The following is a 19,704-nucleotide window of genomic DNA, read 5'->3' as shown; positions in this document are numbered from 1 at the left end:
TTTCTCCCTCCCCCTACTTGAAACGTGGCACTTTTGCTGTCCTTCACTACCATGTCATCGCAGTCTCAGGTAGGCGGCTTGCTTACAATCACCTCTGTGTGAATGGCCAAGGACTCGGCTTCGTTTCCGTACGAGCTGACGTCAGTGGCATGTGACGCCCCCAAAGGAAAGGAACTGGAGGGGAAGACCATCAAGCAACTCTGCAGTTTATGGTGAAACTTTCAAAATAAAAGGTTTTTCAAAACGTTTTTATGGAGTATATCGCTATTTTACCAAATTTCTAAAATGTTTTAAATACGAAATAAGCGTATTTAATTTATATTCTTTGAAGATTACGTGAATTTAGTTTAATTAAAAGTGGGATTTTTAAGCTTTTCTTCTATTTTGAAAATACTCACAGAGAAGTTACGTTTCAATCGTGAACTTGACTCCAGTTGACGTCTAACAGGAAAAAGACATCCGCAGGAGGCAAATATTTGGTCACGTACACTTTACATGCTACATTTTCATCTCATTTCACGACCACCGGAAGATTATCTCAGTGAGTATTTCCACTCGAAAGAAGCGTGGAGTATTTTTTGGTGGTTTTCTTACAAGTTGTAGGCTACCTTTCCCTCTACCTAATTGGTCAGCCTAGATATATTCATTGGTATGATGACGCTTATTTAAAATAAATGCCACATTTGGCAAATGCCTCTAATGCCAACGAGTGGCTGACTAAACAGAACATTGGACATGATACTTCACAGTTGCATATATATCCTTATTTGTTTCACAAAGCTCATTCCCACAACTTTAAAACTGTATAATTGTGGACAAATGAGTCACCGAAGTTGAGTTACAGGTGGGGAGGACTTGCCGTGCTCGGCGCTGCAGCTTTGCTTCGCTTTCTGTTATAGTCTTTTTGCGGCATAATCCTGGAGACAGTACGTAGGCTTTGCCCAGCTTGGAGTGGTGTTTTCAAGCGAAAAGACAAACAAAAACAGCACCGAGTGCACTGTGACGAGATGCCATTACGCCGGCTGGAGCAGCGTCGCTTAGTGTTGTTATCTTCACGAACGTTTCGTTCAGAAGAACGAATCTTTTTAGTGAACGAACTGAACCGAATCAGTTTATGACATGATTCGTTCTTTTAGCTTCGCGAGTCGGCTGGGAACGGAAACGGAACTGTTGAAGCGTTCTGTCACTCACTTCTGAATCCTCGGCGAATGACCAATGAGCAGCCAGCGTGCAGTCGGGGGCGGGACCTCACTCAACGTACTGTCGTGTGATTTGCGATTCGCCACGTTGTCACTCACTTAGGCGAATGACCAATGAGCAGCCAGCGTCAGGCAACGCCGTGTAGGCGGGGGAGGGACTTAGTTGAACTGGTGTACTGAGGAACTGAAGAGTGATTCGTTCGTTGAACTTCTTCGTTTGTGATCCACTAAGGAGCCATGTATTAGTACGATGAGTGATTCGTTTGCGCAAGGAACGACGTACTACGCAGTGAACGTACTCATGAGTGTTATTAACCGCAAGTCGTGATGTCCTCGCGGGGATAGCTTTCACTAGCAGCTTCAAGCTAACGGCTAATTTTTGAGTCAGTCAAGTACACGAATTTAAAATAAATGTGAATTTATAATAAATGTATATAAGTACACATACATATCATTCTTAAAGCTTTTTTAGTTTATAATAATAATACATTAAACTTCTATAGCGCTTCTCAAGACACTCAAAGATGCTTTCCACTAATCAGATGACAATTACAGTAAGGTGAGTGAGCAGAAAGCCCGGGTGCCGGTTGCTGGCGTCAGCGACCTTCCACCGCGGTGGAATGCAGAAAAGTCATGCCGGCTGGCGAGCGCCGAGCTGGACGTCAGGGGACACAGAATCAGAATCAGAATCATCTTTATCTTTATTTGCCAATTATGTCCAAAAGCACACAAGGAATTTGTCTCCGGTAGTTGGAGCCGCTCTAGTACGACAACAGAGCTGAGCCCGCTGCATGCATGTTTACGACTCACAACCGAAGCCGGGTGTTCGAGCGCTTGCTGAGAAAGAGATAGGTAGGTGATCATTTGGCCGTTTTTATAGATATAAAAATAATCTCCCCGCCTTTGCTAGTTTACAATACATGACAACAACAACGCACAGTCCTTCAGTGAACGTGTTGAGTGACCGTGAACATCAGGGATGGATCCTTAACTGAATGAGGAAGCACCTGAATGATTTTGTGGAAAAAGAACTGAACGATTCTGTGAACGAACCTTTAGAATTGATCAGTTCTTTTTAATGAACTGATTCCCATGATTCAGTACACTCAAAAGAACTGCCGTGCCCATCACCATGGTCACTGGCGTGGGGAAGGATCGATACTGTCTTAAATGTCGATGTCACTGATACCAGATCGAATCTCAAAATGAAGTATTGATACTTTAGCTATTTGCAAGAAACACACGAAAGGTGTACGTGGCGCATGTTTTCATAAAAAAACATAAATAAATGCTTAACGGTGTGAGGGGTTCAAAATTTTTTTTTTTTTTAAAAGTCATACATGACTTACTTATGGGGAGGCACAGTGGACGACCGATTGGCATATCTGCCTCACAGTTCTGAGGTTGCGGGTTTAAATCTGGCCTCGCCCGTGTGGAGTTTGCATGTTCTCCCACTGCCTGTGTGGCTTTTCTCCGGGTTCTCTGGTTTTCTCCCACATCACAAAAACATGTCAGGTTGATTGGAAAAAAAACTATAAATTGCCCATAGGTGTGAATGTGAGTGCAAACGCTTTTTTGTTAACAGCCATTGCGCCACAGCGATAATGCGTTTTAAAAAAAATAAAATAAAACTGTTGTTATGACGTATTGACCTATTCAAGGCTCTAATTTCTTCATATCAAATATTCCACTTTGAAATTTTTTTTTTTTAAATATGGCATATTTAGAGTTATAGTCATCATAACACTACTGCTTGTATTGTTCATAGAGGGCATTTTTAAAAAAACGACTATATTTATGGATGGGTGTGAAGCTGCTGAACATTTCGAGAGGTTGAAATAAAAAAAATATGACTTATGACACTTTTAAGAGCTTGTGCATTTTTTGTGTGCGTAGATCGACCGGTAAATCGAGAGCTTCGCCTTTCGGCTTAGCTCCTTCTTTACCACAACGGATCGATACAAAGTCCGCATCACTGCAGATGCCGCGCCGATCCGCCTGTCGATCTCCCGTTCCATTCTTCCCTCACTCGTGAACAAGACCCAAAGATACTTGAACTCCTCCACTTGGGGCAGGATCTCATCCCCAGCCCGGAGAGGGCACGCCGCCCCTTTCCGACTGAGGACCATGGTCTGAGATTTGGAGGTGCTGATTCTCATCCCAGCCGCTTCACACTCAGCCGCGAACTGCTCCAGTGAGAGTTGGAGATCACGGATTGATGAAGCCAACAGAACCACATTATCTGCAAAAAGCAGAGATGCAATACTGAGGCCGCCAAACCGGACCCCCTCTACGCCTTGGTTGCGCCTTGAAATTCTGTCCATAAAAATGATGTACAGAGTCTGTGACAAAGGGCAGCCTTGGCGGAGTCCAACCCTCACCGGAAACGAGTCAGACTTACTGCCGGATATGCGGACCAAACTCTGACTCCGGTCGTACAGGGACCGAACAGCCCGTATCAGGGGGTTCGGTACTCCATACACCCGAAGCAGCCCCCACAAGACCCCTCGAGGGACACGGTTGAACGCCTTCTCCATGTCCACAAAACACATGTAGATTGGTTGGGCGAAGTCCCATGCACCCTCGAGGACCCTGCCGAGGGTGAAGAGCTGGTCCACTGTTCCACGGCCAGGACGAAAACCACACTGCTCCTCCTGAATCTGAGATTCGACTTCCCGACGGACCCTCCTCTCCAGCACCCCTGAATAGACCTTACCAGGGAGGCTGAGGAGTGTGATCCCCCTGTAGTTGGAACACCCCCCCCCCCCGGTCCCCCTTCTTAAAAAGGGGGACCACAACCCCAGTCTGCCAATCCAGAGGCACTGTCCCCGATGTCCACGCGATGTTGCAGAGGCGTGTCAACCAGGACAGCCCCACAACATCCAGACCCTTTAGGAACTCAAGGTATACCGCGGTTTTAAAAAGTAATAGTTTCAAAAGTGCTACAATTTTCCATCAGTGATATTATTAGCTGTTTTTTGTTTTGTTTTTGTTTTTGTTTTTGAGTCATCAGTGAATTCAGTGACATGACACCTGGCCCTCCTGTTGTATGTCTGAGCAGTCTGTGAGGGTACTGCAGCTTGGTGAAGGAAGAATATCACATTTACAACGGCACCGTCCATCCAGTGGTCATAAATTCGAGCCCAGGGCTGGTCCATGTGTAATTTATTTTTTAGATTAAAAAAACAAATGAGAAAACACCAAATTATTTAGGGGGGGGGAAGAAATAAGCTTATCGATGCAACTGCTGTAACCCAAATTTTATATTCCACAGTTGGCATGTTGCATCATAAAACAAAGTTAGTTGTACCTTTAAAATTGAACATATATCCTGTTTTCCCAGAGCAGCTTGAATGATGATGATGATGATGATGATGATGAGTAGCTGCTAAATTTGACGTACAGAGAATGGCAGAGAAGGTGCTGGTCACAGGCGGTGCAGGCTACATTGGAAGTCACTGTGTGCTGGAGCTTATTGACGCAGGCTACCAGCCAATTGTGGTTGATAATTTCAGCAATGCTGTAAGAGGTAAGCTGCGATAGGCGTATGTGTTTTTCCCCAGTTATGATTATATGTGTTCACAATGAATGTATGTATGTGTTGTGAATGGAGGAGAAGGGGGTATGCCGGAGAGTATACTTAGGATAGAGAAGTTGCGGGACACCAGCATTGAGTTTCATGAACTCGACCTTCTGGACAGAGCCGGCCTGGATGGACTTTTCAAAAAGGTTAGTGCGTTCCTCCAACACAATTCATCCAAGTACCTGAATTCTACAATTTACGGTACTCTTTACTGGCCCCAAATTTACAAAAATACATTATGAATTGCTGCTATATTTATTTACTACATTTAATGCAGAGCACCAAAATAATGATACAATAATTATAGTATAAGTACATGCAGCACTGTGGATTAGAGGTTAGCACGTCTGCCTCACAGGTCTCTTCGAATCTCGGCTGTGTTTGCATGTTCTCCCCGTGCTTACCGTAATTGCTCGTGTATAATACGCTCTTGAGTATATTGCGCACCCCCAAAGTGGACCTCAAAAATCAGGAAAATGTGTCTACCTATGTATAATGCGCACCGTCCATTTGCTGCGATCCATATGCTCAAAACATTCCGGATTATCGGTGTTTTAGTAGGTTTTACCAATAATTATTCTGCTCTGTGTGCATGCACTAATGTAATTGTTACTTTGTTCTTCATTATCTTAACTTTGATAGTGCTACTAGCGAGCACACTTTCCCTCCGCTGTGCTATATTCTGCTACGGTTACTCCATTTCTGGAAACTGTGCCACTTTCCCACATCCCGAAGGTCTTGCATGTGCTTTTTCTCTGAGGCTTTTGTGCTTTGATTTCCTCCACAATCTCACGTTCGATTGATTCACATTGGACTGCCGCACTGCTCGACAGTTTCCTACATCTTTAACAAAATTTCTTACTTTTTGTTTAAAGGTGATTGAGTAACAACACCTGTTAGTAGACATTTCCTACTTTAGGTTTAAGGTAAAACAAACTCACGCGTGAGCACTTATACCATCTATTGCAGTAGCAACAGATAACAATAGGAATATGGCGGCTGACACGAGGACGTCAGGATGCTCCGGTGAGCAGCGCCCATTTATCGTCGTAATACTATATAAAAATGTGTAAATGTGAATGAAAGTATACACCTTTTTCACACGCCCCTAGGTGGCAGTATACAGTTATACCATTTATACCCATGAATAACACGCACTATTGATTTTTGACGATTGTTTTTTTAGGGGAAAAATATGCATTATACAGAAGAAATTGTAGTACATGTGTTTTCTCCGGGTGCTCCTGCTTCTTCCTGCATTCCAAAACATGCATATTGGGCTCATTTAAAACTCTATACTGCCTACACCACAGATGTGGATGTGGATGGTGGTTTGTCTATGTGTGCCCTGTGATTGGCTGGCAACCAGTCCAGGGTGTACCCCTGCTCTCACTCAAAAGGCAGTACTTTGCACAGTGTGGGACAGTCAGGCTCCCATCAAAAAGTAATGACTGGGTCCTTCAAAATCATATTAGAATATCAAATTTTAACAAATTAAAACTCATTCCTTTTTTTCAGATCAGAGAATTTTTGAACACATTCCAGTGTATCTAGAATATTTGATCGCTACAAATCATGCATAATTCTCCTTTGCGTATTTCCGTTGTACGGAAATCATCTTTAATATCTGCCCTCCTTAAAAACCTTTTTTTTTCTCTATTATAGCAAATATCACTTCTCTCAGAGTAAGGACTAAAAACATGTTCTCAAATTGTCCTTCTTTTTTTGGGGTTATTCTGTGAAGACAATTTAACTTGAATCACTGAAATCTCATGTGCATCACAGCATTCTTTCAGTGCTGTGATCCACTTTGCCGGCCTGAAGGCTGTTGGAGAGTCCACGCAGCAGCCATTACGCTATTACAGGGTCAACCTTATCGCCTCCATGAACCTGCTTGAGGTCAGTTAAACCAAACTCAATCTGCACTGTGATGTGAGCACAGTTGGATTGCAAACAACATGTTAATCTAACCTTGTATGTTCAAATAACCAACTAGACCCCGCACTTGTAGCTTGATTAACTGTATGCTCGCCAAGCCTCAGTTGTGTTGCCTGTGTGTCATGATTGCGTGCAACCGCATGCGCTGCAGGTGATGCAGGCTCACGGGGTGCACAATCTGGTGTTTAGCAGCTCGGCTACAGTGTACGGAGAACCCCAGCGTCTGCCCATTGACGAGCAGCACCCCGTCGGCAACTGTACAAACCCTTATGGCAAGACCAAGTACTTCATAGAGGAGATGATCAAGGACCACTGTAAGGCCGAAAAGGTACTGAGCTGGAGGTAGAGAGACGTTCACATGTGCATTCAGGAACTGAGTTCTTCTGTGTGTTCGATGTGAGCAGAATTGGAATTCAGTCTTGCTGCGATATTTCAACCCCATCGGTGCTCATTCCTCTGGCCTCATCGGAGAGGACCCTCAGGGTATCCCCAACAACTTATTGCCATATGTCGCTCAGGTACATGCACAATATGATTTGTCTTTTTACTAGTTGCAGAAGATGATGTATGGTGTGGCATCACTTCATGTCTTTATCATAGGTTGCTGTTGGGAGAAGGAAGTGCCTCAGCGTATTTGGAAACAACTATGACACACTGGACGGGACAGGTATCGAATATCACATTTTTATCTGGCTTAAGGCAGGCTACACACATAGTGATTTTGAATATATTTTCACATTTTTTTTTTAATGGGAGCGACCCCACACGACAAGGAAAAAAAATCATCATGCGTGTTCTTGCTGCTGTGGCAATTTCGTGTTGTTGTGATGACAAACACAGCACACCGCACATAAAAATGATACCTCCACTGACAATTGTGACTCTCCCCCCCTACTCCAAGCCAAATATCTGCCTAGTACCAAGACTGACCTATGAGTCGCAGCATAGATGTGTCTTTGTTTTAAGGTTTCGGTTTTTGTGACATTTGCCTGTTGAGAAACAATGTTGGCCCTCTGTATGTTCCACTTATACAGTATTGAGGACTGGCAATAAATTCATACCGTACCATACAAAGAAGAAAGAGAAGTAGCAGTCGTGGTAAAAATAGAAAAAGGGAGGCGAACTGTTAGTTATCTGGTAACTGCATTGCAGTTGTGAACTTTTCTCCTCGTCATTTCTACTGTGGTGACTTTCTTGGGAGACCCATGATACAAAAAATTCCACACAACCAGTCGCTCCTCCATTTGTAAGTCCGGCAACAGCGCGAGCTTCAGGTCGCTTTCTACTTGACTATCGTTCTGTTTAACGTCACAATTACAGAGTCCGTGGCTCGACCAAACTTGGTGTCGACCGCACACATAAGGATTTGCTATCAGAAATATTGAACGGGTTTACAGTATTTCTCATTTGCTAAAACACAAAACCCTATTGTCTGTGGTGCCACTTATTGAAATGATCACTCTTATGGTAGAACCTTAAGCACGTTTCACGTAGTTAGACACAACTTGCCAACATATTTTCACCCACTTAAACACATTTTGCACGTGTTGCATAATGGTAAGCACAGGTAGTAAAAGTGAAACTCTACTAAAGCACCGTTGTCTCAACTCAAACACAGCAACTCAAAACTGATCACACTTGTGGCTAATGACGTGAAGAACCCAATATAAAACAGTTCAGTGAGCACTAGTTTTTGAAGTTCAACTATGGCTCGAGACAATCAGAGAGACAGAGTAAGCATAAGAGGTGCTCGAGGAGGACGCGCGAGAGAGAGAGAGTAGGTATTGTATTAGACAAAGGACAATTTTGGATTTCAGATGAAATACGCGTAACTTTTGTAGACCATGCCCTTTTCCTCGGTTTGACAATGAGAGAAATGAGAATGCAGCGAGTGTAGCTCAACCTGAGCAGATGCACTGCGTCCACCGTAGTCCAAAAATTCAAAGACGTGAACGAGTAGTCCGACTCGTTTTTTTCCACTACGTACGTTTACAGTATGTCTCTATACAGAGCTGTACACAAAAAAAGTGTGCATGTATGTGTGTACACGTATACACGTACAGTGTGTGTATGTGTGTGTGTTTGCAGGAAGAATCAGGGGTTTTGTGAATTTAGGTTGAATTTTTGGATTTGCGTTGAAGGTATTGCGAAAATGGGTGTCAGTTTCAAGAAATGTGTTTTAGCAACTGAGAAAAACTGTAACATTTAAGATTGTCAGCCTAGATTGTTTTCTCAGCCATGCGGGGAGGAAAATCACTCTTACTATAATCCACACAACAGGATAATCAGTCAGGATAATCTTTAAGATTAGAGTCTTTGACAATTGGGAAATGGGGGAAAATGCTCAAATTCGGCCCGTATTGGTATGTGTGTAACATGCTTTAAAGACATCTTTTTTCAGTATTTCAATCTAATTTGTCATGTATTTTTTTCTTTCAAGGTGTGAGAGATTATATTCATATTGTCGATTTGGCAAAGGGACACATAGCTGCGCTGAAGAAGCTGGAGGACAACTGTGGGTGCAAGGTAACCAAACAGGAAAAGGTGCAGCTTTCTCATGTGAATGCTGCAGCAGAATATCTTTGCTTTTTTTTTTTTTTTTAAATAAGCATACACAGTTTTGACTGACACAGGTGGGTTACATTCAGTCGTTTTCCACTCTAATCCGGGAGGCGGTGGTAATGCAAAGTGGTTGACAAAAACCTCTCTGACCATGTCAAACAAATTTAACACAAACAAAAGTTACAGTACTGCTTCTCAATTGTAGGAATGGGAAACAAAGGATGCAGACCATACCAACCATAACAGGTTTTCTATTGGATTTCATTTGATGGTGCATGTCCAGTTTATTGTGTTGAGTATGCGTGTAGGATATGCAATAATGCACTGATTCCCAACCAGTGTGCCATGAAAGATCATCCACTTTCACTTGATAAATCCCCACCCATTTGTATTTATTTTTTTGCCACAAATAATCAATCACTCAAATTGTCTTTATATAGCACTTTTCGTACATAAAAACTGCAACCCAAATTCCCTCACAGAGATAAAAAACAGGCAAAATACCTCCATTTAGAAGCATCAACAGTCTCTGCGTTCCAGATGCCCTCTGGCTGGTTTGTGTCAATGTCTTTGTTCAACGATCGATGCTAGCGACGTACTGCAAGTGCGGTGGCACAGCCACTTTTTGTGATATTTTTGTTTGGTGGTGACCCTCGGATTAATTCCTATGTAAAATACAGTATATGCCTTTGGTCAGTAAAGGTTGAGAAACGCTGCATTATTATTCTTATTATGTCTGCAGGTTTACAACCTGGGAACAGGAATAGGCTACTCTGTGCTCCAGATAGTAAATGCTATGAAGAAGGCCTCTGGGAAGGAAGTGAGTTACAGAGGAAGTCTTACCTCTCCAAAATAAAATCATTGTCTCATATGGGTTAAACTCCAAACCGGTAGTAAACAGCAATTTTCTGTAAATTGAAGGTGCCATCTTCTCTCTCTGTAGATTCCCTACAAGATTGCCCCCCGTCGAGAAGGAGATGCGGCATCCTGTTACGCTGACCCTCGCCTGGCCGAGAAGGAGCTCGGCTGGAAGGCTGACTTTGCACTGGAAAGAATGTGTAAATGTTCCCACAACTTCCTCCTTTTTAAAAGTTACATTTCCAAAAGTATCATACAGAAAACGGATATTGTAATCTGTATCTGTTTGCGTGTAGGTGAGGATATTTGGCGTTGGCAGTCGATGAACCCCGCCGGATTTTCCAAAGAGGCAGCTTCCTGACCCCATTCCAGTTTATTAGAATTGCTAAACCAAAGGGCCAAAGCACACAGTTTTATTTTTGGTTCACATTAAGTAAGGGGATATGAATGATGGTTTTAACCAATTGGACAGGAAACATAAGACTTTGGTTATTGAAGTTGTTGTTTAAAATGAACCCTACATGCCTTATTTGAGCAAATAGAAAATGTCATGGCTGCTAAAACAGGGATATTTTTTTTTAAAATGTTGAATATAATGTTATGGTATGTCTGCGGAAATTATTCTTATATACTCCAATAACTGTCAAGGGTGTGATTTTGAAATTGGATGTTGTATGGAAAAGGTGCCCTAATTAGGGTTAGCATCCCATCACTTGTAAAATGAGATTGTTGAAAACATAATTTGGTTTTTATCCGTGTCTCTTGCCTCCATATTGTTTGTTTGGTTTCTCTTCCTGTACTGATCTCCAAGCCATAATCATGAATAATAAAGTACTGTTTCACACATTTTGCGTGTATGAATTATTGTTGTCGTCAGCTGACTTCGAACGTCAATACTTACACTTTCGAGGGCCACTCCAGATTTCTTTGGGAAATCCGCTACGTATTTCGAATACTATTGAAGGGTGTCGACAAAATAGAAGCCTTTTAATGTTTAACACAAATGAGATATTGTGCATGCAAAAGAATATCCTAAGCGCGGCGCTGGGGCTTTAAATGGCTCCTTGAACCCTCGGGCACCCAGTTAATAAAACACCCACGTCAGCACAGCGCTCCAGTCTCTCTCTCGCCGGGTTTCGGTCTTTAGGGCTGAGCAGGAAGTGGCTGACTGTGGACCCTGATCGACAGAAAAGGCCCCAAAAAAACTACAGGGAATTCAAAAAATGGATATTGTGACGGACGAGGGGGAGAACAGACTCTATCGGGCGTCGGGTGAAGCCAACCACCAGTGAGTATCGATGGATTTGTTCGCGGGTATCACGGCGAGGGGCGTAAGCGGGTCCTGACGAAGGCTCGCGCCGGGAGAGAGTCGCTGCATTCGGGTAAGCGAGGCAAATCCTCCCCGCTGCTCGCCGTGCTCCGGACCTCCAGCGAGAAGTATCAGAGGGTGGGCGGTGCGGTGCGGGGCGGTGGGGGTTACACTCGAATAAAAGCGGGTGTTTTAGCACGTATAACCCGTAGACGGGTTTTCCAAGAATACATATGAATACTAGCCACAAGTACGTTCTGTTCGGAGGTTTATTTTCCATTGTGTGCTGGTCGGAGCCTGAAGTGGGCGTCGCTCCAGGACACAGTGGGCTGTTCTGGTGCGCCACTGCCCGCGTTACCCTCACAAGGACTACCGCACTCATACGACGCTCTGCAGCTCCCACGCGTGGACGAGCAGTAATTTCAATATATTGACATCATAATACATTCCTCTGTTAAAGATTTGAGACTTCTGGGTCTAATACGGGCGGGTGGGTTATCGGGCGATGCAGGCTGGATCGCATAATTAATAATGAATGTGTGTCGTAGTCGACACGAGGATGGGAAAATAGGTTACTGTTAATAATAATAATTTTCTAAAAAAAAGTATGAATTTGGTTGAGTGTATTTAAAGCTCGTGCCTCTCCACGATCTTGTATTGCCTCTCCCCCATTCTGTAGAATGTTTGTGGCATCACATATTCGACGTGCAACGCGCCTCCATTAAGGGTGATTACAGGATTTGTCACCCGAAGCTCCCTGCCTGGTGTCGGGTGGAGCCCAGGAGATGACGCCGTTTGATTGAAGGCGGCTTTAGCCAATGGGCGTCCACAGTTAGGTCGACTATAGGCGGCGCGTCTGCAGGATAGTCCAAGTGCAGACAACGGCATCGTTTAGGATTAGCAAGGTACATTTAGACGCATACTTTATACACACTGGAATAATCTAATGAAAATCAGGACACGTGTTATTCGTAGATAATGATGCTAAGTTTTCATGGACGCTTTAGAGAGGTGTTTATTTAACAATCGATATATGGTTGTGGTTACAAGTGGTGTACTGCATTTGGCCTAGGTAACCAACATGTGGTATTATTAACCCTTCTCACTGTAATGCAGTTGTACTTTATATTGCTGCAAAAATGGCAGCTATGAACCACTGCGTTACCGATGGCCCTCACAATAGGCCCATTCATCCATGGGTCTTCCTTCCTTCCTCCCTTCCTTCCTTCTAGCCTAAAATCCATCGATTTTATTTATTTCTTTACTTTTAACTGCTTCCTTTTCCGGGTCACACGGTTAGCGCCACCCCAGGACAGATAAAGCAGCGTACACACTTAACAAGTTAATTATTTGTATTTTATTTAAGTTATTTATTTATTTGGGGAAATCTTCGAGATCCCACACATGACAAGGGGGGGAAATGGCATGTGCGTGCTTACCGCTACCACTCTTAATGCGTCTGGTGTACTCGAGATCGCCAACACAGCACCTCACACACGTAGCGATATCGCCACTGATGATGTCTGTCATTGTACCAAGACTGATCTGCCTGAAAATACAAAGAAGTAAGAGTCGTAGTAGAAGAAGAAATACAAGTATCTATCAACTATGGGCAATATATATGCTTCATTAACATAATATACAAGTTTTTGGATCATCTTTCCATCTCTGAACTTCCTGCCCCCTTAACCAAGTCTTTGGTCAAGACATGGCTCAATATAATACAGACACATTACTACTTTTACATCCTGCAGTAACATTTAAATAGCGTAAGTCAATCAAACTATTTGGCTCCAACACCCCATCATTTCAGCAGACTGTTTTATACAGCTCCTGTTTTTTTGCCTCATTAAATTGTACATGTGTGAACATGACAGCCATTAGACTAGATATGATGCCTCAAGAGTCCATAGTTTTCCTTCAGTCAACTGCAAACACTGCACAATGCTTGATGCTAAGTGCAAGTGATGACGAAAGTGTCCTGCATTGTTGTGTCCTGCAGGCAGCCTCAGAGATGGTTCAACACGGCCGACATCACAGTGGCTCACCAAACCAACCTGCTAAAGCAGCTCAACCAGCAGAGACGTCAAGAGCTCTTCTGTGACTTCAGCGTGCTGGTGGAGGGCCACCTCTTCAGGGCCCACCGCAACGTCCTGTGCGCCAGCAGCGGCTACTTCCGCATGCTGCTGACCCAGGGCCCTGATGGCATCCCGGAGTCCGCTAATGCCACCTTTGACTCCTTCAGCCCTGAGATCTTCACAGTCATCCTGGATTTCATCTATTCGGGCCAGCTGGACCTCTCTGGTCAAAATGTGATTGAGGTGATGTCTGCGGCCAGTTACCTGCAGATGAACAATGTCATCAACTACTGCAAGAACTTCATCAAATCATCTTTGGATATCAGTGTGAAAGATGAAGACAGTGATCGATGTCACAGCTTGTCAGAGACGTGCAGCTTCACCAGTGGGGCTGGAGAGGAGACTGTAGAGCAGCAGCAGCAGCAACAGCAGGAGCCGGAACCACGTTCTGACAGTCCACCACCTGCACTTTGGACCAGGGACAGCTCCAGATCCCAGTCTAGCTACATGGGCAAGGACTCGGAGCAAGACATTTCAGGTTCAGCTCTGAAGACTGAGCCAAGTAGTCCCACCAATGAGCTCAACACAGAGTCAGAAGATCCCCAGGACCCTTTGTATACTCTGCCAGTGTCAGAGAGGCGGCGTACCAAAGGTGCAAATAAGAGGAAGGCGACCAACAGCACCCACTCTAACCAGCATGAGGACCAAGACATCCAGGAGGCCAGCACAGTAAAGGCGGAGAAGGCTGATGAGCTTTATGCCAATTTACCACCAATTGTGGGTGTTGTTGCACACTTTAATGACAATGGTAAGCAGAATGCTGTGGAGAGAAATGAGATTGATGTCAATATGGCAAAAATGTTGATTCCATGGATTAACAAAAAGTGAACAGCTTCTCCTTCTGCTTTACAGAATCCAATGCCATGCGCTTCAAATGCCCTTTCTGTACACACACGGTGAAAAGGAAGGCAGACCTAAAGCGTCACTTGCGCTGTCACACTGGTGAGAGGCCGTATCCCTGTCAAGCCTGCAGTAAGCGATTTACTCGCCTGGAGCACCTGCGCAGCCACTTTGAGACGGTATGGCAAAGGTTCAGGATTGTTTTTTTTGAAGGCAAAGCTACTGGGAAACCACCATGACCACCAGTAGAAAGATCGGTTCCCCTTTTGCAGCTAAAACAGCTTCCAATCTTGAAGGAAAACTTACTTCAAGGTTTAAAAAAAATCATTGTCCATTCGTCCAGATTGTCAGGCCGGGAGCTCAATCTCTGTTTTAGATCATCCCAAAGATATTTGACAGGTTGAAGTCAGGACTCTGAATGGAAGAATTCCACCGCAAAGTCATCCTTAGCATGCCTTTATGGACCTTGCTTTCCGCACTGGGGCACAGTCATGCTCGGGGGAAAAAGGCCCTTCCTCACACTTTTTGGAAGGTAAAAAAGAACAATTGGGATTGACGGGAGGAACTCAGCCTAACCTGTAATTTGGCCATGTAGTATATACTGTATGTTGTTTCTAAACGGGGATCTCGTTTGTGTGCGCCCCGCATTTGAGATGCACACAAATTAGCAGGGACACGTAAAGTACTATCAATCTGCGTTTTAGGATGCAGAGCTATGACTTACTACTCCGCCGTGGTGCTGGAAATCCGGCGTATGGATTTTTTTGACCAGACAGGACTCTAGAGTGCGACTCATTTGGTCGTGTCTGCACCCTTATTTCTGAATGGTGCAGCAAAAAAAAAAAAAAAAAAAAAGAGGGTGCGTACAGGTGCGCAATTTAAGGAAGAAAAAAAAATTCCGCACCTTGAAAGCACACACATGAAACCCGAAGATAGTGAAGGGCGGGGACCCTCCGTCTGATTGGTCGTGCGCCCGTGGCCAGTATTTTTCTGGCACTGTCTGCCCAAACGTGGATATTTCAGCTCACTTATAACTTTAGAAAACACCATGCAGTAAATTGCAGACGTTTCTACACACACACACACACACACACACACACTGCAACATATGAATTTGCACATTCACATTTTTATTATTTGTTCTTTTTATTGATGGTCATGCTGTGGTTAAAAAAAAAAATCAGACGTTACTCACTATTTACTCAGTACTTGAGTAATAATTTCACTGTGTACTTTTTACTCTTCAGTCATTTTTTTGGAGGATTACTTTTACTTGAGTCGCATTATTGTCAAGGAACAGTACTCTTACTTGAGTTCAATATTTGGCTACACTACCCACCTCTGGAGGGGACCTCCTCTATCGCTATTCTTACGTTTAAGCAACATTTTTGCTCATCGGACCAGCCCGTGTCATATTTGTTGCACTGGTCTTTTTGTATTTTCGCGTTGAGGTGCTGCGGGTCGTGGCCCTGGTTGTGCTCCCAACGAAACCGCGAAGCACACATAACATCGGTGACAAGAGTTGATCCGCTAGTACATCTTGTATTAATTAGGAAACATGGCTACAATTATCTAATTAGTTTACGGATGTTAATGTTAACTGTATTAAGTGACGGAGCGATGTTAGGCATTATGTTGCAACACAATGAACTAACTTCAAATTCAGAAATGGCCAATAAAAAGAGAAAAATATCGTACTTAATATTTTCCTGGAGGATGCATTTGGGATTAGCCTTTGAACTTGGTCAAAGTGAAAAATGAAGTGAAACAGACAAGGATTTGAGTCAGTTCTTTTCCAGAATGAGAGTGCTTAAAGAGGAGGATGCTATTCATGTGGCACAGCTTGAAGCAGGCATCGGGTGCAGGTGGAGGTGGGCCTGGCCCAAGTTGGAGAACAAAAAAACAAAAGCAAAAGCAAAGAAATTAGGCAAATTTAATTTGAATCTTACATTTGTACATCAACATGTACTTGAGCGGTGTAAATAAGTTTTTCTGCGTAAATACTTTTTTTGTTTGTTTTTTTTGCGTTATTGTTCCAGATTGCTTAATTTATGTTAAAATGTTTTAAAAAATCTCCCAGACCCCCCTACAGTGTGTTTTTTTTTTTTGGTCACCTTTTTCATGCCTTTGTTGTTTTGAAACGCGGCCACTCGCATACTCAAAGCTTAGTTTTATGACGGCAAGCCGGTAGCTGCACAGTTACAGCATTGAGCGGCATAAATGGAATTAGTTACAAAGCCTAACGCCACCATGACGATTTGGGAACATTTTGGATTCAAGCCAAATGAACACGGCCATCCCACTAACACCAACGAGCAGATGTGTCGAATTTGTATGAAGTCACAACAAAGACAACACAACTTAAAACCTAAACGTGGCAAAATCCATCCTAAACACAACCATCCCACACAATCTCTTCATGTGGGAAGAAAAAACACGGTTGAACATTTCCCGGCAGCTCGCAGTTATGTAACTCTTTGCCCAAACAATGCAAATACAAATGTGACAGTGTATATGGTGTACGTATGTTCACATTACAGTATAGCGTTATTCGCTATTGTAAGAGATGTAGCCATTGAACTTGGTGACAAAGCAGTGTTTAAAGAAAGGCTGCACACTGTTGAAAAGTAGTACAAATCTTGAATCAAAACAAGTTGCTTTGTTGTTATTAATGTTTCCACTTGGCACATTTGCTTAACCAACTGGAAACTTGATATTGGCAGTATATTGCCTGTTCATGCATTAATGAGTGTTTATGCCGCTCCCAAATGTTCAAGTCCAATTTTGGTGAACAGAGCCTGAGTCTGTTTTATTTCTATTTTTATATATATAAGATATTTTATTTTGGTTATTGTTCTACATTACAATGTCAGTGTTCATTATTCTTAGTGGCATAAAAGCCATCAACGATACTATTGTTTGTCGTGATAATGTTTGGGGAAATATATCATCCTAAAAAAAATTGCTATCGTGACAGGCCTAAACACATCATATATTCAGAGAGAGCAAGAAGCAATGGATAACACAAAAAATATTATACAAACAGTATAAAAAATAGAGTAACAACCGTAATAAAAATCTGTAATATAGCGGGACCGCGACGCAAGAACCGTGATATAGCGGAGGATTACTGTATCCGTACTCCGTAATGATAAGTTACAGTAACTCATTGTTTCCATGACATGTGCATCCCGGGACTCACGTAGTCTCAAGTGTAAAATGATCTATGCTAAATAACACAGTAGCAGATATACCAAATTAAATGACAATATGCTGTGATCGGTGCGACTTGTTGTTGTTAGATTCATCAAGCCAGGAAGCTGGTGTGCAGGAGGTGCAAGTGTCCAGTGACTGAAGACTCCGGGCAGGTGGTGTGTGAGGGCACACGGCGTTACCGCATGTGCCCCCTGTGCGTCCACGAAGTGGGTCGCGATACTGTGCCCATGGAAAGTCTCGAGGGAAGCAATGAGGAGCCGGCTCTGTTACTGGGCGTGGATGGCGAGGAGGAGCAGAGTAACAGGGCCTGGATGGCGACCGATGATGATGACCTGGCCGAAGACTCGGGGGCTGACCTCATCATTCAACAAGTGGATGACAGTGATGAGGAGCTGCAGTGAAACTGGACCAAAGTGTGTGTGCGCGCGTGTGTGTGTATATAACCTCATGACTTACTATGATATGCTGTATTATTCTTTTACTGTAATATAACTGGCTGATCAATTCTTTCGAAGCAATCTTTTTACTATTGTGACATCCTCCTTAAGTATATGCAGTATCTAAAGCATGCGTCTTGAGTGTTTCTTTTGCTGTGTTTAAGTGACAAATTGCTACATACAATTTTTGTATAAACAGAAAACTTTTTTCACTTTTGGAGACATTCAGCTCTGATAAAAGTTAACAGTTGAACAAGATAAAACACAGAGGACTGTTTAATGTAGAACTGAACAATATGAACCCTTCTGTTTTGAACCATATGTCATTGCAAGGCTACCTTATAATATGCACTATGACATTGAGGCAATTCACATTGGTTTTTTTTTGGACACATTAAAGATATTTTTGTAGACTTCCACGACTGGAAATTTCATCCTAAAATCCATGGAGACCTTCTATATCCAAAGTCTGATTTTTCTGTTGAAGTTACAATTCATAATTTTACATGTAAAATACCTTTTAACTGAAATGAATTGAATGAAGTCTTGGGGAGTTAAGACCTTGAAGGGATATAGCAGTGGAGGACCGTGCATTTAGTACCGAGCCCTTTAGTCGTGACTAAAGCGACAATCCACGTCTTAATACCACCCATATTAAGTCACAGTTAAAGAAAGCAAAAAGTACTACACAAAAATGCAATATAAAAGTACACAACTATGCCACACACATCATTTGGAGCAGAATAATTAGCTACTGAGATCCCAATTCCAATTAAGTTCGGATGGGGTGTAAAATAAAAACTGTAAATAAAAGAAATTCTAAAAGAATACAGCCGGCACGGTGGGCGACTGGTTAGCACATCTGCCTCACATTTCTCAGGACCGGGGTTCAAATCCCGGCCCCGCCTGTGTGTTCTTTCTGTGCCTGGGTGGGTTTTCTCCGGGCACTCCGCTTTCCTCCCACATCCCAAAAAACATGCATGGTAGGTTGATTGGGGACTCTAAATTGCCCGTAGGTGTGAATGTGAGTGCGAATGGTTGTTTGTTTGTATGTGCCCTGCGATTGGCTGGTGACCAGTTCAAGGTGTACCCTGTGGAATGTTCCAAAGGGGTGTTTTTTTGTTTTGTTTGTTTTTGGTAGCATACTTCAACATTCCAAGTCTTTTGTTGCCCCTGTCCCATCTTTTTTTTTGGAACATATTGCAGGAATCACATTCCAAATGAGAGAACTATTTTCATGAGTGGCAGATCAGTGAGCCACTGGTTTTGCCGTGATTCAAAATTTGAATCGCCTGTGCGCAGTGTTGCAAGGTCGCCGATTACAGCCAATCAAAATGCACAGGGCCGGGGTTAGCAAACGCGAAGGGTGTAGTGGCCTCAAGGGGGCGCCAGAAATCAGGTGGAAATGTTTTTAAATTAATCTAAACAAATAAAAGAAGAGGAGCAAGGTCAACTATGAACAGTACTTTAAAATCAGGTCACCTCGAGTCTCTCTCACTCCATTTTCCCCCCACAATGTGCGGGGCGATGCATTCAAAGCCCATCGGAATTAACAGCGCTAACGACAACGGAACACTTCTTGCTCTCACACAACAATAAACACACGTAACAGTTTGGGAAAATT

The 19,704-nt window shown here is 43.2% G+C and overlaps 2 protein-coding genes across 11 annotated transcripts; both read left to right on the top strand.

Moving 5' to 3' along the window:
• Positions 1 to 393: 393 nt before the first annotated feature.
• Positions 394 to 10,986, top strand: gale (UDP-galactose-4-epimerase). Of its 9 annotated transcripts, none has more exons than XM_061795447.1 (12): positions 408 to 541; positions 3,096 to 4,103; positions 4,605 to 4,728; positions 4,813 to 4,928; positions 6,568 to 6,681; positions 6,872 to 7,048; positions 7,125 to 7,238; positions 7,321 to 7,387; positions 9,161 to 9,246; positions 10,025 to 10,102; positions 10,226 to 10,340; positions 10,437 to 10,986. In XM_061795447.1, the coding sequence occupies exons 3-12, from the start codon at positions 4,608 to 4,610 to the stop codon at positions 10,499 to 10,501; spliced, it is 1,053 nt and encodes a 350-aa protein (XP_061651431.1). In that variant the 5' UTR covers positions 408 to 541; positions 3,096 to 4,103; positions 4,605 to 4,607; the 3' UTR covers positions 10,502 to 10,986. The 9 variants fall into 9 exon arrangements, with proteins under 9 accessions (XP_061651433.1, XP_061651430.1, XP_061651426.1 ...); XM_061795443.1 differs by having other exon boundaries at positions 4,804 to 4,928; XM_061795444.1 differs by having other exon boundaries at positions 4,548 to 4,728; positions 4,804 to 4,928.
• Positions 10,987 to 11,226: 240 nt separating this feature from the next.
• On the top strand, positions 11,227 to 18,499 carry zbtb8a (zinc finger and BTB domain containing 8A). Of its 2 annotated transcripts, none has more exons than XM_061796101.1 (4): positions 11,227 to 11,428; positions 13,452 to 14,335; positions 14,440 to 14,606; positions 17,730 to 18,499. In XM_061796101.1, the coding sequence occupies exons 1-4, from the start codon at positions 11,364 to 11,366 to the stop codon at positions 18,042 to 18,044; spliced, it is 1,431 nt and encodes a 476-aa protein (XP_061652085.1). In that variant the 5' UTR covers positions 11,227 to 11,363; the 3' UTR covers positions 18,045 to 18,499. The 2 variants fall into 2 exon arrangements, with proteins under 2 accessions (XP_061652085.1, XP_061652086.1); XM_061796102.1 differs by lacking the exon at positions 11,227 to 11,428 and adding an exon at positions 12,046 to 12,354.
• Positions 18,500 to 19,704: the final 1,205 nt, after the last annotated feature.

Source organism: Phyllopteryx taeniolatus, chromosome 13 (genome assembly GCF_024500385.1).
Source record: "Phyllopteryx taeniolatus isolate TA_2022b chromosome 13, UOR_Ptae_1.2, whole genome shotgun sequence".
NCBI lineage: Eukaryota > Metazoa > Chordata > Actinopteri > Syngnathiformes > Syngnathidae > Phyllopteryx > Phyllopteryx taeniolatus.
This window is presented reverse-complemented; position numbering and strand designations above follow the sequence as displayed.

Excerpts from the sequence above, each read along its gene's own strand:
- gale (XM_061795442.1), top strand. The coding sequence starts at position 4,608 with ATGGCAGAGAAGGTGCTGGTCACAGGCGGTGCAGGCTACATTGGAAGT. Across the intron at positions 9,247-10,024 it reads AGGACAACTGTGGGTGCAAG|GTTTACAACCTGGGAACAGG; the intron begins GTAACCAAACAG and ends TTATGTCTGCAG. Across the intron at positions 10,341-10,436 it reads CTTTGCACTGGAAAGAATGT|GTGAGGATATTTGGCGTTGG; the intron begins GTAAATGTTCCC and ends GTTTGCGTGTAG.
- zbtb8a (XM_061796101.1), top strand. The coding sequence starts at position 11,364 with ATGGATATTGTGACGGACGAGGGGGAGAACAGACTCTATCGGGCGTCG. Across the intron at positions 11,429-13,451 it reads TCGGGTGAAGCCAACCACCA|GCAGCCTCAGAGATGGTTCA; the intron begins GTGAGTATCGAT and ends TGTGTCCTGCAG. Across the intron at positions 14,607-17,729 it reads TGCGCAGCCACTTTGAGACG|ATTCATCAAGCCAGGAAGCT; the intron begins GTATGGCAAAGG and ends TGTTGTTGTTAG.